Source organism: Adiantum capillus-veneris, chromosome 7, assembly GCF_014529385.1.
Source record: "Adiantum capillus-veneris isolate H3 chromosome 7, ASM1452938v2, whole genome shotgun sequence".
Lineage (NCBI taxonomy): Eukaryota > Viridiplantae > Streptophyta > Polypodiopsida > Polypodiales > Pteridaceae > Adiantum > Adiantum capillus-veneris.
Genome location: NC_140937.1, coordinates 3,676,015 through 3,689,746, shown reverse-complemented (window position 1 = coordinate 3,689,746; position 13,732 = coordinate 3,676,015). Strand labels below are relative to the sequence as shown.

Below are 13,732 nucleotides of genomic sequence, written 5' to 3'. Positions count from 1 at the left end.
ATGTTCAAAGACCATCTTAAGAAATACATAATGCATAATTTTCTGTATAGATGGCAAGCAGAACAATATAAGGAATGTATACAAAGCTTTCCATAAGATGTTGTTGTGTCAGTTGTTGACTTTGCTGAAAATTATAGTTTCAAAGAACAAAATGAGATTTAGTCCATGCACTGGTATTCAAGTCAAGTAACTATTTTTGTGCACATAACATATTTCCGAATTGCAGGTAACAACATCACCCTAGATCAGTATTATTTCTTTTGTATTAAGCCTTCAATAATTTATGATTTTTATATTATGCAGGTGACATCCACAAGACAATTCACTTCTTCATTTCAGATGACAAGCAACATGACACACTTTTTGTTCAACACTGTTTTCTGAAACATGCAGAATGGCTAAAGCAATTTGGTCTTAACATAAGGCGTCATTGGGTATGGTCTGATGGAGCAGCTTCACAATTCAAAGCAAGAAGACCATTCTATTTCCTTTCCAGGTATACCATGTTCTAACAAACATTATTTGAAAGTGGTTTTAATGTAGAGACCTATAATATTGGCATTAAAGTTGTAAAAAAATGCTTGTCTAACATCACTAATATTATAATACTGTAATGGCTATTGCCCACACAGGAGCAATAGACATTACGGGAATGATTACCCGCAACTACATTTATGAACATCAACATATGGAATGACAATAGAAGTAAGTACACAGTACGCAAGCACATAACACCTCTTGCTTCATTCATGTGTGATCCAGACATAGAGTTACAACGGTAGATGCCATGAATATCATAGAGATTGGTTGCTTTACATCAAAAGATAGGTATGCCCCTCCATATACAACCGTTGCTCCAACGCAGATCGGGAACGGTGCACACACTCCTGTCCCATGATATCCTATGAAGAACTGCCGCTACGGTCGCCACTTACCGCATGACTCTTGATCCGCAGTGTCCAGACCTCCGCAGGACCGCATGTGTGGCTAATGCCGTAACACCTGGCATGCACGGTGGATTGTGCAAACCCACACTCAGCCCCTCCGGTTGGAAGGTTCCGGTTGTTGATCTGCACCCTACTCTGGTGAAGAGGAAATATCAATGTAGCCAAAGCCTCTAAAATCTGTAGTATGTTCCCGATAGACCTCATCCAAAAGATGTGGATCTATCTCAATATGTTCCGGCCAAGGAGCCCGAGGAATAAACTGTGTTGGCAAAGAAATAGATTGAGGCGCCTGTGGCAAAGGAGCAAGAGGCGTATGTAAAGGATAATAGCGAGAAAGGTATCTATTAAGAGAAGACCAAAATGGAGGGCAAGGTGGTAGACTGAGAGAAAAAGAATGAGCCAAGGTCTCCACCCAAAAACAAACCTTGCGCCGCTCCTTACGAAATCGACGAATCATTTTCTGCAAATGAGATACATGAGCCTGAGCTTAGCACAATCCTCTGTAGCTCGTGCCCAATCAGCAACATCAAAACCCTCGGGAACAACACTCTTACCTCTGTCAGTGTTGGATGACTCGGGTTGTTGCACCACAACCTGTTGAGTGGGTGGCTGTGCTCTCACCTCAACAGCTAAGCGTGTGCTCCAGCTTTGTAGTTGATTGTACAAAAAAACACGGAGATCTTCTTGCATCTCCAGTGCCAACGCATCCAAGTCATTCATATTGATCATTACATCACCAGGGTGTGAGGCTAAGTATGAGGCCAAGCTATGCTGCGTTCTCAACTGAAGAAGTTCTTGTTGAATAGAGGCCACAAACTCGGCATTAGCCCCTCGTAACATTTGTATTTCTACCCCTTGCTGGTGAGTTGTGGCAGTCAACTCTTCATTTTGAGTGGACAACTCGGCAATGCGAGTCTGCGAGGCCGCTACGTGCGCTTCCAGCTCATTTACTCTTCCCTCTGTGGCGCAGGCCGCACGAATAGACTCTACAAGTCTGCTCAAAAAAGTATTGCATGCGTGTAATTGGTCAGCAGGGGTCGCTTCCGTAGCCTCCCAAGGTAGCGCTGTGGGAAGAGTACCTCCCGTCGAGGCAGCCGCATTGTTAGTGCCAGAAGTTTCCGGTTGATCCGCAACCAGAGAGCCCGTCCTCAGCAGAGTAGCACTTGCCACTCTCTCTTGCATTCGGCAGCGCCAACGTGCCACCGCAGAATCCTCCGAAACAAGAGATGCAGTCGCTGGAGGTGGTGTAGAAAATTATTGTTCCTCCTTGCCGCGCTTGCGGTTTGCTGATCCGGCCATCTCCTGGGCTCCAGAGGATACCACTGCCGTCAATGGACCTGGAAAACCCCAGTGCCAACATGCTGCTGCTGTGTTTCCCTCTCAGTAGGCACTGCCAAACTTTGCGTTTGCGACAGAGGAGCAACAGTCCCTTGGACCACCAATCGATCATCTTCAAAGTGGCAGAGACGACGCAGGGCGAGAGGAAAAACTTCTCTTAAAGGAAAAATCAATGTGAGAAGTTGGCCAACTTTTGTATTGGTTGGGGTATTTCTCCCCAACTGTGCCATCACTCTTTGGCACTCCGCCAGCAGTCTTTCTCTGACAACCGCTGCCCAAGCTACTGGCCCAAAGTTGGCCGAATGCAAAACATTTCTTGCTCGGGTCGAAATGGTATAGGTTTTGGCTTGTAGCCAAATCACCTCGAGAAACCATCGATACGCATCACTGGTTGCTACATCTGACAACCCTAAAAGCTTATACTCCCCTTTTACTTTCAAGCCAAACTCCTGCTCGACATCTACAGCAGGGATCACATGAGAGGCGCGCACCACGCCATCGTTGGGCCAACAACAACACCTGGAGATCCTTTCTACTGTCAACTGAATCTGTTGATTACTCAGCACCACAATATCGCCAGCATCCAGTTGCTCAATCAAACCTGCTGCCTGCGGATGAACTGGTATCCCTTGCCAATCCAAGTTGGCGAACACACGCAGCCGCAAGTCTTGCAGCCATGCGTCCACTCGTCGAAGCGCTAGCTGCTGTACAGGAGTGAAAGGAATACATTGCAGGAGGGAAGCTATCATGGCGGCGATGAGATGAAGGAGCAAAGAGTATAGAACTAAGAGCGCGCGACACACTACATAGGAGAAACACAATAAGAATCGTCTGCATGTAGTAACCCTCTCACAATGAGCTCCCAAAATAGGGCGATCCACGGTGTCGCAACCATCATAGTTCCTTTCCTGCTTTCCAAGATTGCATGCAAAATAATCCCCAATCATGATTAGGGCGGCTTCCGACTCTTGTACCACAGCAAAGGGGCATTGAATCGGAGTAGGTGAAACATAATGGCGTAGTCTGAAACCATTGACCGAAACAGAAATAACCTCCCCCCATAAATCCGCCAAATAAAAAGAGATGGATCCACATGCTTGAAAAATCCAGAATGGTCCTGACCACCGTAATTTAAGCTTCCCCGGCATCTTCCCGAGGTGGGAATTAAAGACAAGGACCAGCTGCCCCCGAACAAATTGCCGTGCTTTCAGGCAATCCAGCCATTTTTTTCCGCCTAGACTGCAGATCCTGCAGCACCGCAAAGCTATTCAGCCGCTCTTCGTCTAGTTCCTTCAAAACATGCAATCCATAAATCACAGAATCCTCCGGAAGAAGCTGATCCGCAATCAGCATCCGCATACTTGGAATCACATGCTCCACCGGGGTGATTGCCTCCATGCCAAATGCCAACTTAAAAGGAGTCAATCATGTTGCCACTTTATAAGCTGTCCGATAGGCCCATAAGGTGGAAGGAAGTTTCACATCCCAATCTGTTCGATTCATATTCACTAACTTTGTTAAAATCCGAATCAATTGCTTATTAGTTGATTCTGCTCGCCCATTTGCCTGAGGATAATATGGAGAAGATTTCCTGTGCAATACAAAATAAAACCGTAGCATTCTCTCCATCACCTTATTCAAAAAATGACTTCCCCTGTCACTAACCAGCTCAATAAGGCAGCCATATCTAGAAAAGATATCCTTATATAAGCATCCCACCACAGAAACTGCAGTATTATCTCTCAAAGGCCATGCCTCCACCCATTTGGTAGCGTAATCCGTGGCTGCCAAAATATACTTATTACCTGTGTGAGCTGCTACTGGTTTAAAAGGACCAACAAAATCCAAACCCCACTTTTGAAAAGGCTCCAAGGGCAGGACTGGCTGAAAAGGCATTTTGGACCGTTTGGTAGGTTGCCCCAACCCCGCTGACACACATCACACTGTTGCACATAATTTCTCGCATCCGGAAACAATGTGGGCCACCATAATCCAGATTGGAGAACCTTTCGAGCTGTGATTAATGCTGCAAAGTGACCTCCCGCAATACCAGTATGGACTTCCTCTAATATTTCTTCCTGCTCCTGTGGTAGCACACATCTAAGTAACACATCTGCCAAAGTACGATAATAGAGCTTTCCCATAATGATCTCAAAATTCTTGCTTCTAATAGCCATACGTTTCCTCTGATGGCTGGACAAGAAGGAAGGCATTTCGCCGCTATCGAGAAAATGAAACATCTCCGCATACCATGTCCATGGGATGCTCGGAATGACCCTTGCCTGTTGCGAAACTGTGATATCCTATGCAACTACTCCTGTTAGAAACATAGACGCATCCGGACATTCATCAGCTACACCCATCGGCAACTCACCGAATCTAACCTGGATAGGTAATCAGCCACCGCATGCTGAGCCCCTGGCCAATGTATGACCTCAAAGTCAAATTCTTGCAGCAAAAGCACCCATTTAGCCAATCTTTCCATCAAATTCTATTGCCTTACCAGGTATAAAAGAGCCAAATGGTCCACATGGAAGAAAAAACATCGGCCCAACAGATAGTGCCGGAATTTCTTCACTGAATAAATCATCCGTAAAATTCCCTTTTGGTTATTGAATAATTTCTTTCTACAGATGATAATCGTCTACTAGCATAATAGACAGGTCGAAACCATCCTTGACTTTGTTCCTGCATCAGCACACTGCCAATAGATCGATCTGAAGCATCCACAAACACATGAAAATCCTGACCCCAATTCGGTGCAAAATCGGAGCTTTGGATAGCTGAAGTTTTAATCTCCAAAAAGCCAAGTCACATTCCTGTGTCCATTCAAAATCTATAGCATGAGCTGCCTGAGTAATCGGGATTGCCAAATGCACGACAAACCACAAATGCCTCCCATGCCAACGAGCTTGACCCAGGAAAATCTGGCACTGTTTCTAGTTCCGCGGTGGAGGCGCTTCCATAATTGTAGCAATTTTATCCGGATCCACGGAAATACCATCTTCAGAAATTATATGCCCCAATAGCCTGCCACTGCGAACAGCAAATGCACACTTTAAAGGATTCAAACTGAATTTTACCTCTCTGCATTTCATAAAGCATAACCGTAATTGCTTCAAATTCTCCAATTGCGCTCCAAAAACACTGAGATCATCCAGAAAAATTCTCATAAAATCCATCAAATAAGGACCAAAAATTTGGAACATATCCCTTTGAAAAGTGGAAGGTGCATTCCGCAATCCGAACCACATCACTGTGCAGGCAAACACACCCCATGTGGTAATAAAAGCTGTTTTTGGTTGATCCTGCAATGCCATTCAGATTTGATTATATCCACTAAATCCATCCAAAAAAGTATACATCTCATGTCCTGCTACATCATCCAAAGTGGAATCCAAAAATGGAAGAGGAAAAGGATCTGGAACAGTAGTCGCATTCAATTTCCGGTAATCCACACAAATTCGGATTTGCTTGTTTTTCTTTGGTACGACCACAATTGGAGAATTCCACTCCGGATTATCAATAGGGGTAATAAAACCCACTTCCAACAGGCGATCAATTTCCATCTTTACTTGCTTTGCCACATTCGGATTCATCCTATATGAGTGCTGCTTCACTGGCACCGCATCCGGTTTTAGATTTATTGTATGATGATAAAACTTAGGATCCAATCCCTGCATATCCATATATTCCCATGCAAAAACATCCTTAAACTCTATCAGTAACTTGATCAAATCATCTCTAAAACTTGCCTCCAGCTGCTTATTAATGTATATGGGCTGCGACTCCGCTTGCTCCCCCAGAAAGACCCTATCTAGTTCATCTTCTTTAACCCTTGTAATTTTTTCCATTTGCGCCTCAAACGCACGTTCTTGCTTAATAACGTCCTCCAATGATTCAGGACTTGGAAGCACCTCTTGTTGCTCCCCTATTCTTGTTGGAATTCCTGAAACCCCCACCGGATTCCCTTTCGGAATCAGAGAAATATCCACAAGATATAAAGAAACCAAATCCGGATTAGCTTTTAGAAATTGTTGCTCTTCATCCTCTTCTAATACTTCCACCATATTGATTGTTTCTGCTATCACCGGCCATGCTGCCTGAACTGGTTTTCTGCATGTTCCAAACATCGCCCGCACTTTCCTTTTACCGTTGTTCACGGTAAGCATATTTGCTTCCCAATTATGATTTACCCTCGGTTGTCGTAACCAGGGTCTCCCCAAGATAATGTGATAATCCTGATTATGATCTTCAATATTTAAGACTACTAAGGAAACAGCAAAGGATGAGCCCGCCACATCCAAAACAATGTCCCAAAGCAAACCCACTGGTTGCACTCTTCTTTGATCTGCCATGCGGACTACAAAGGATGCAGGCTCCCAATCACTGAGGCCAAAACGCGCACAAGCTGCTTGAGTAATGATGTTTACTTCCGCTCCTCCATCCAATAGTACCTTGTCAATGTATGTTCCATGGTATCTAACTAAAAGCTCCGAAATGCGGGTATCCATGATCCTATTCACTGGCAACGGGGATGAATCATCCTCCTTGCTTTCAACTTTCGCAATGGCGACTTCCCTCAGCTCAGTGGACGTTTGTCGCAGCAATGCATTATGGAAATTCGGGACCAATTTCAACAATGACCGGAGATGTACTTGTATTGGTGACGTGAGGACCTCTTTCCAAACTGAATTCCAATCCTCCTATTCTTTAATATCATCCTTATTTCCAGCTTTTCCTTCCTTTATTTCCAGGCCCATAGTCGATGGTCCTACTGACTTCACTGGTGGTGCAGATTGTGGCAACCAGGACACAGTCTTTTTCCGCACTTCTTCCTGAGCCGTCCAATCCGGAATCTTCACATCGGGAGTTGGAACCACATTTTTACCTGATCACGTGATTAATGAAACCAGCGGATCAGACTCCTCCAGTCCTTCAATCTAAACCATAGCCACACTAGGCTGCTTCCCTGCAGCGCGTTCCTGCTTCTTCCGATCGTATTCCATAGCTTCAGTACACTCGGACCGCCAATGTCCATCCCCCAAATAGAAAAGGCATGTCTTGGGGCGATTAGGATCTCGGCCACCTCTTCTGCAAACTCGTCCTCCCCCTTGACCCCGTCCTCCTGCTTGACCTTGCACAGGCGTCTCTGATGTATGAGCATGAGCCATCGCCATAGCAGGATCTTGTCCCTGCCCTATCTGTGGTTGTTTCTAGGTAGAAGAGTCTCCTCGACTTCGACGACCCCTTCCATTGAAATAACATTCCACTGTATTATGGGTATTGGTCGTGCAAATCGCACACCACGTCTGATTCATTGCGCACTCCTGAGCAGCATGGCCCGGATTCCGACATTGGGTACACCATAATTCCTGCAGACTTTTAGCCACCGCACCCGATTCCGACGATCCGGATGAAACACCTTTACCGTGACGCTAGGATTTTTTCCGCGGTGTCTCTTCCGATTTTTCTCCCGAATCGCTGTTGCCTGAGTTCGAGGAATCTGATACTGCGGATTCTGACTCCAAACTATCACTACCGCTGTTTTCCGACTTGTGATGATATTTCTTCCTGTCTTTTTGTCTTTGACTTCTTTGGAGATTCTGTATCCTCTAAAGCCTCTCCTGCTACTATAGCCCTAGCGATTACATTATCTAGTGGAATAGTTACCTTATCCACCATTGTTGCCATATCCATTCTGAGATCCTTGTTGAGCCCCCGCAAAAAATAATCATTCAGCACTTCGGCTACCTGCCTTTGTGCCTGAGGTACCCTCTGCAAAAGCATCCAAATTTTTTTAGCGTAATCCTCCACTGGCAATGACTTCTGCCGGAGCGTTCCAAGATTTTCCAAATGTTGAGGGACTGTCTTTACGCTATGGATCCGTCAGCATACGTTTGAAAATGATCATCAGGGTATTCGGACAACCATTTCGCAGCTTTCCCCGAGAGTGTAGATTCAAACACTGATTGTTGATGGAGAGGAATCACCACCCCAGGATGATTCAATCCATAAGCTTTATTGAATTGGAGCAAATGTGCATCAGGGTCTTTGCTCGAAAGACCTTGAAACCGACTATACTTAATCTGAGGATGAGCCATCACCCCTTTCCCAACTGTTCCTCCTCCTCCCAAAAAAGCTGACGAGCACTAGGATGTGGAGACAGTGGCGGAGATACCCCCGGGCTGCTTACCGGAGACGGTGGTGGAGCAACCTGTGTGGGTGAGGGTGAATGTATGACAAGAGGACATGACTGACTGCGTGGAGTACGCTTCGCTCGCCGCAACCGCCTACCATGCACCGGGCTTGGTGATGGAGATACAGATTCCTCAATCTGCGGTGAAGAAAAAACAAATTCATCCGAACTGCCTCTCCTCCGACGTCTTCCTACAATTGGAACCACAGGATCAGGCAGATCCTGTGACCTAGTGCGCATGCATATTCATCGCAAGTCGTCCATCACGCATCGTGGTCGCCAAATGTAATGGCTATTGCCCACACAGGAGCAATAGACATTACGGGAATGATTACCCGCAACTACATTATATGAACATCAACATATAGAATGACAATAGAAGTAAGTACACAGTACGCAAGCACAGAACACCTCTTGCTTCATTCATGTGTGATCCAGACACAAAGTTACAATGGTATATGCCATGAATATCATAGAGATTGGTTGAGTTACATCAAAAGACAGGTATGCCCCTCCATATACAACCACTGCTCCAACGCAGATCGGGAACGGTGCACACACTCCTGTCCCATGATATCCTGTGAAAAACTGCCGCTACGGCCGCCGCTTACCGCATGACTCCTGATCCGCCGTGTCCAGACCTCCGCAGGACCGCATGTGCGACTAATGTCGTAACAAATACGTGTTTTTTTTGGTAATTTTATCATGCCAAGCGTATTTAGTCTTCTTCTATCCATTGAATAAAATGCAGATACAGTGTTCTTATGGGATGGAAAATGTCTTGGAACTTTTTTGGATCCGGCCATGGTAAGGGAGAACATGACGGTGTGGGAGCAGTGATAAAAAGGTCTTTAACTCAATAGCAATTGTAGCCAAACTGCCCAAAGATAGACTGTGCTGCAGATATTGTAGCATTATTGAGACAAATCATGTCAGATGGTGCTATAGCCACCTATGCATCCCAGGCCTGTTATGTAAGCAGGATTTTTTGGGTGATTGAATTGGGGGATGTTGAAAGGGAAAAAAATCGGGATGTGAAGGCTGTAAAAAATACCCGCTCAATGCACTCTGTTTTGCATATTCAGAGCATGATACAACCGCTTTGAGAACACGTTCACTGTCTTGTTTCTGTAGTGCATGTAAACAGGAAAAGTGGAAGAGATGTGTGAGCAAGTCACGCGTTCCTTTCTGGATATACCTTATTTTGGAGCCTATAGAAGAAGGGGAAGACGATGACGACAAAATAAATGAGGATGCAACGTATGAAGGACACTATGACACCCTCAGTCAATCTCTTATTGTTAGTGATAATTTTTCTGTTCCCGCACCAAATGACAATGAAGAAAAAGTGGATTTCTATATTGTGAAATACACTGTAGCTATTGAGGAGTTTCATCAGACGCTGAAGATGACTGGGGCAATATCATTGGGCGAGGATCCTATGCTATCAAAGGGTTTTACTATTGTATGATAAATGAGAAGACCTACGAGCTTTTGGACAAAAAGCCAGAGGTGTTCATATATTCACATCTTGTTCGGGAAATCAAAATCCCCATGATACCCCATCCTAGCAACTCAAAACTATATACAATATCACTTGATGTCAGTGAGTCTATCTACAATAGTATGCCTTTTGAGCTGTATCAATCAGTTTGTTTAAATAGTATGTCAGTGAGTCTATCTACAATAGTATGCCTTTTGAGCTGTAGCAATCAGTTTGTTTAAATTTTTTGTCCAAACTTCCATTTTAAAATAAAAAATTGTCTTTATTTATCCCTTTGAATCACTACATGTCCTTACATTTTAAATAAACTGGTTCTATAAAGGCGGAAATTTAATGGTTTTGTAATGGTATCATACAAGCTGGAGATTACAGTATAAGTACAATAATAGTACAAACATGATGGCAGAATCCCTTTCTCTAACTCTGCCTTTAACTGTAAACTGAACTGTGTTTGAAACCAGCCACTTCTCTGTATCATACCGGTATCATACAAGTCCCTCTCCCTCTTTCTCTCTCTCTCTCTCTCTCTCTCTCTCTCTCTCTCTCTCTCTCTTTATCACTTCTCAGTCACTTCTCATTATCATACCGGTATCAGCCTCTCTCTCTCTCTCTCTCTCTCTCTCTCTCTCTCTTTGTCCCTCTCCCTCTCTCCTTTTATTTGCAAGATACTTCAAATATAGAATACAACGTATTTCCGTGCAACTTGCTTGTAAATGTATTATACATGATTTCTGTTACATTGATTGACAAAAAGGTTGAGTAATTCTCTATTTACATCCATCAACAAAAAAATACATCGACAAAAGTCGCCCACTTCACAGACTTTATGAAGCTTTTGTTTTACAAAAAAATATGTTCCTTTGTTGTAGAAAAGGTCAATCCGCCATTTCCAATAAAAATGACGCACATAGGTGTCGTCAAGTTGTCCGTCTTCACAAATTACAGTCCTCTTTGTATACTCAATTCTGTCCTTAGAGATCAACTAGTGTGCCAGCCAGTTTATGATAGTGGTTGATTGAAAACAGGCGTGCACTTCTTTAGACTGCTTTTCTAGCTTGGGAAAAACAAGAAATGACCCCAATGAATTAAACATTAGCTTATATCCAGAATCATCAAAGATAAGTGTGTCAGGTGGTAGGTCAGGAAAATTTTTGAGATTCTTGTGGAACACCGGTTTATCTGCCGCGCCCATTTTAAAAGAGGCCCTTGTGCACCGCGCCTTACTTACCACTCTATTGAATCTTTTGTGGTGGTCTGGGAACACTGTTGCTAGTGTGCATTTGAGCTTCTCAAACTCGCAGCAGCTCCATATCCACACTTCGAACCATCTGAAACAAAAATTCAGAAACACTTCTGCATCGGCCCTTACCCAAAACTGTGTATCCCCTTCAACAACATACCGCATTTCTGGCCAGTAGGGCAATTCTTCACCATATTTTACATCAAATTTCTTGAGCAGTAAGCCATTAAGGTCCAAAATGAGAACCCTATGCTAGACGCTCAACGGAGGTGGTGGCCTTGGCCATATCAGTGGGATTCTTTTACATAGTCTATACCATAGAGGAAACATGAGCACTAGAGGAGACAACACCCAATTCCAAATTGCACGAATGTTAGCCCTGCCATTCTGCTTGCCAACCTTGAGCTATCTGCAAGGCACTATTCTTCAACTGAAAACATATCTTCAGATGCAAAATTACACAAGACTCAAATTTAAATATGCAATTAGGACATATCTACAGATTGAAATCATACAATAAAAATACACAATGTTCAAAAATTAGGCACAAGATGAAAGAGACATCGAATGGGAAAGAAAGTTATATTAATTTCAGAAGTGGTTACATAAAAAGAAACATAGGGGGGGCAAACTATAATCTTTTGCAGGCTCTAGGTTTAGGGTCAGAACTTGTGCCGGTATTCTGCATCTCCTTAGTGTCTTCTATGTCCATCTCCTCTTCTGGCTGCCCCTGGGTCTCTTCCTCTTCCTTGCTTTTTTGCTCCATTTCAGGCTTCTCATCTGCAGTCTTCTCAATTTTTTTTTTTGCCTTTCTCATATGTTGAGCAAGGGTCTTCTCGGGACTTCCCTCCAGCTTGACATCTACACGACCATCAACTTTAGAAAGCTGTGCAGCAAAAGATCACTTATTAGAGCCTTAATCAATGAAAAAACTTACTCTTGCCACATTGGCCTCGTTTTCTTGGGGTCTTTGATCTTGTCACCCGCACATCAGTGTCTAGCAACACATCGTCTTCCTCATTCTGGGTTTTCCCTTCAGCACTAATCGTACTCTGCTCCTTTACCTCAAAGTTTTGTTCTTCTTCTGTTGTTTCCGAAATAGGTTTCTCAGCATTACCAGGGACACTTTCATCAAGCAAAACGTCCACAGGTGTCTTGTATGTAGGCGTCACTGCATCTTTCCCTGTGTCTATACCGGCAGTAGTTCTGAAGTAGCTTGACTCCGAAAAAACATCAGAGAAGACAAAAATCAACCACCTGATTAAAACAATGGTGTGTTTCTTACCCGTTGAAACAATTTTCTCACTTGTTATTGGGCATGGTTCAACTGGCTTCTTCTTTAGAAGGGATTGGTCTTCTGCAGAAATAACTCCGGGGCAATCCTTAAGCAGGCACTTTCCTTTCTCAGCCAAGTGAGCATAGCAGATTTCATGGTATTCATGTGAACAAGGCAATAGAACATCATGGCTTGAGAGATTGTGATCATGAATTTTTACACCACAAGCATTGCACACATCAATGAGAACAACACTATGTCCGAGAACTGAAACTCGTGCAGGCAAGACTATGGTTTCATGTAGCATTGGTTGACTAATCATTTCGTGTCACAAACGTGACACAGAGACCAAAGGTTTCCTCACACTCCAAGCATCCGACAATGTCAAACAGGTATAAAATCAGTATGAATACTTGAAAATTGGTATAATAATGTTATCATACCGGTATGATTACATCCTGTCGGTATGATGTTATCCCACCGGGATGATGTTATTATACTGGATAGTATAACATCATACCTGTAGGATAACATCCGGTAACATCATACCGGTAGGATAACATTATACCAGAAGGATAACATCAAACCGGTTGGATTTTATCATACCGTTAGGGTGTAATCATATCGGTTAGATCTAACCATACCGGTCGAATATAACCATACTGCTAGGATATAATCATACCGGTAGGATATAACCATACCAGTAAGATGTAATCATACCGGTAGGAGGTATGATAACATCCTACCGGTATTGTCATCTACCCTTACAGAATTGATGTTATTGTCATACTATTATGTTCTTTTATTATTCGGTTTTGTGGTATCACATTCTACCCATCCCGGTATGATAGAGCCATAATACCGGTATTGTAAAACTTATAATACCATTTTCACTATTAGAGTTTCAGTACAATATGGTTATTATAATCATACCGTTACTTTAGTGTTAAACTATTGTTTTGTTTTGTTACTATATTGGTATTATTTTGTTGTTATACTTATATTATGTTGCTTTCATACCGTTATTGTGATCATTGATAGAACTTATAATAACATGTTCACCAATAGAATACCAATACCGGTATTGCAACCGTTACTTTCCAGGTATGTTACCGTTATTTATAGTAATCAATCTACTTTAAATAGGTATTATTGTACAATCATTCCACAACAGTATATAGACTATAGTATATTGTACATCCAAACCAGTAATTTGCAGGTATTATAC

The 13,732-nt window shown here is 43.2% G+C and overlaps 1 protein-coding gene across 1 annotated transcript; it reads left to right on the top strand.

Annotated features, from left to right (window-relative positions):
* The first annotated feature begins 444 nt into the window (after positions 1–444).
* On the top strand, positions 445–10,751 carry LOC147453366 (uncharacterized). Its single transcript, XM_086516915.1, has 4 exons — positions 445–496; positions 9,236–9,291; positions 9,357–9,458; positions 10,743–10,751. The coding sequence occupies exons 1-4, from the start codon at positions 445–447 to the stop codon at positions 10,749–10,751; spliced, it is 219 nt and encodes a 72-aa protein (XP_086373041.1).
* Positions 10,752–13,732: the final 2,981 nt, after the last annotated feature.

Excerpts from the sequence above, each read along its gene's own strand:
- LOC147453366 (XM_086516915.1), top strand. The coding sequence starts at position 445 with ATGGAGCAGCTTCACAATTCAAAGCAAGAAGACCATTCTATTTCCTTT. Across the intron at positions 497-9,235 it reads CCATTCTATTTCCTTTCCAG|ATACAGTGTTCTTATGGGAT; the intron begins GTATACCATGTT and ends AATAAAATGCAG. Across the intron at positions 9,292-9,356 it reads CTTTTTTGGATCCGGCCATG|CCAAACTGCCCAAAGATAGA; the intron begins GTAAGGGAGAAC and ends TAGCAATTGTAG.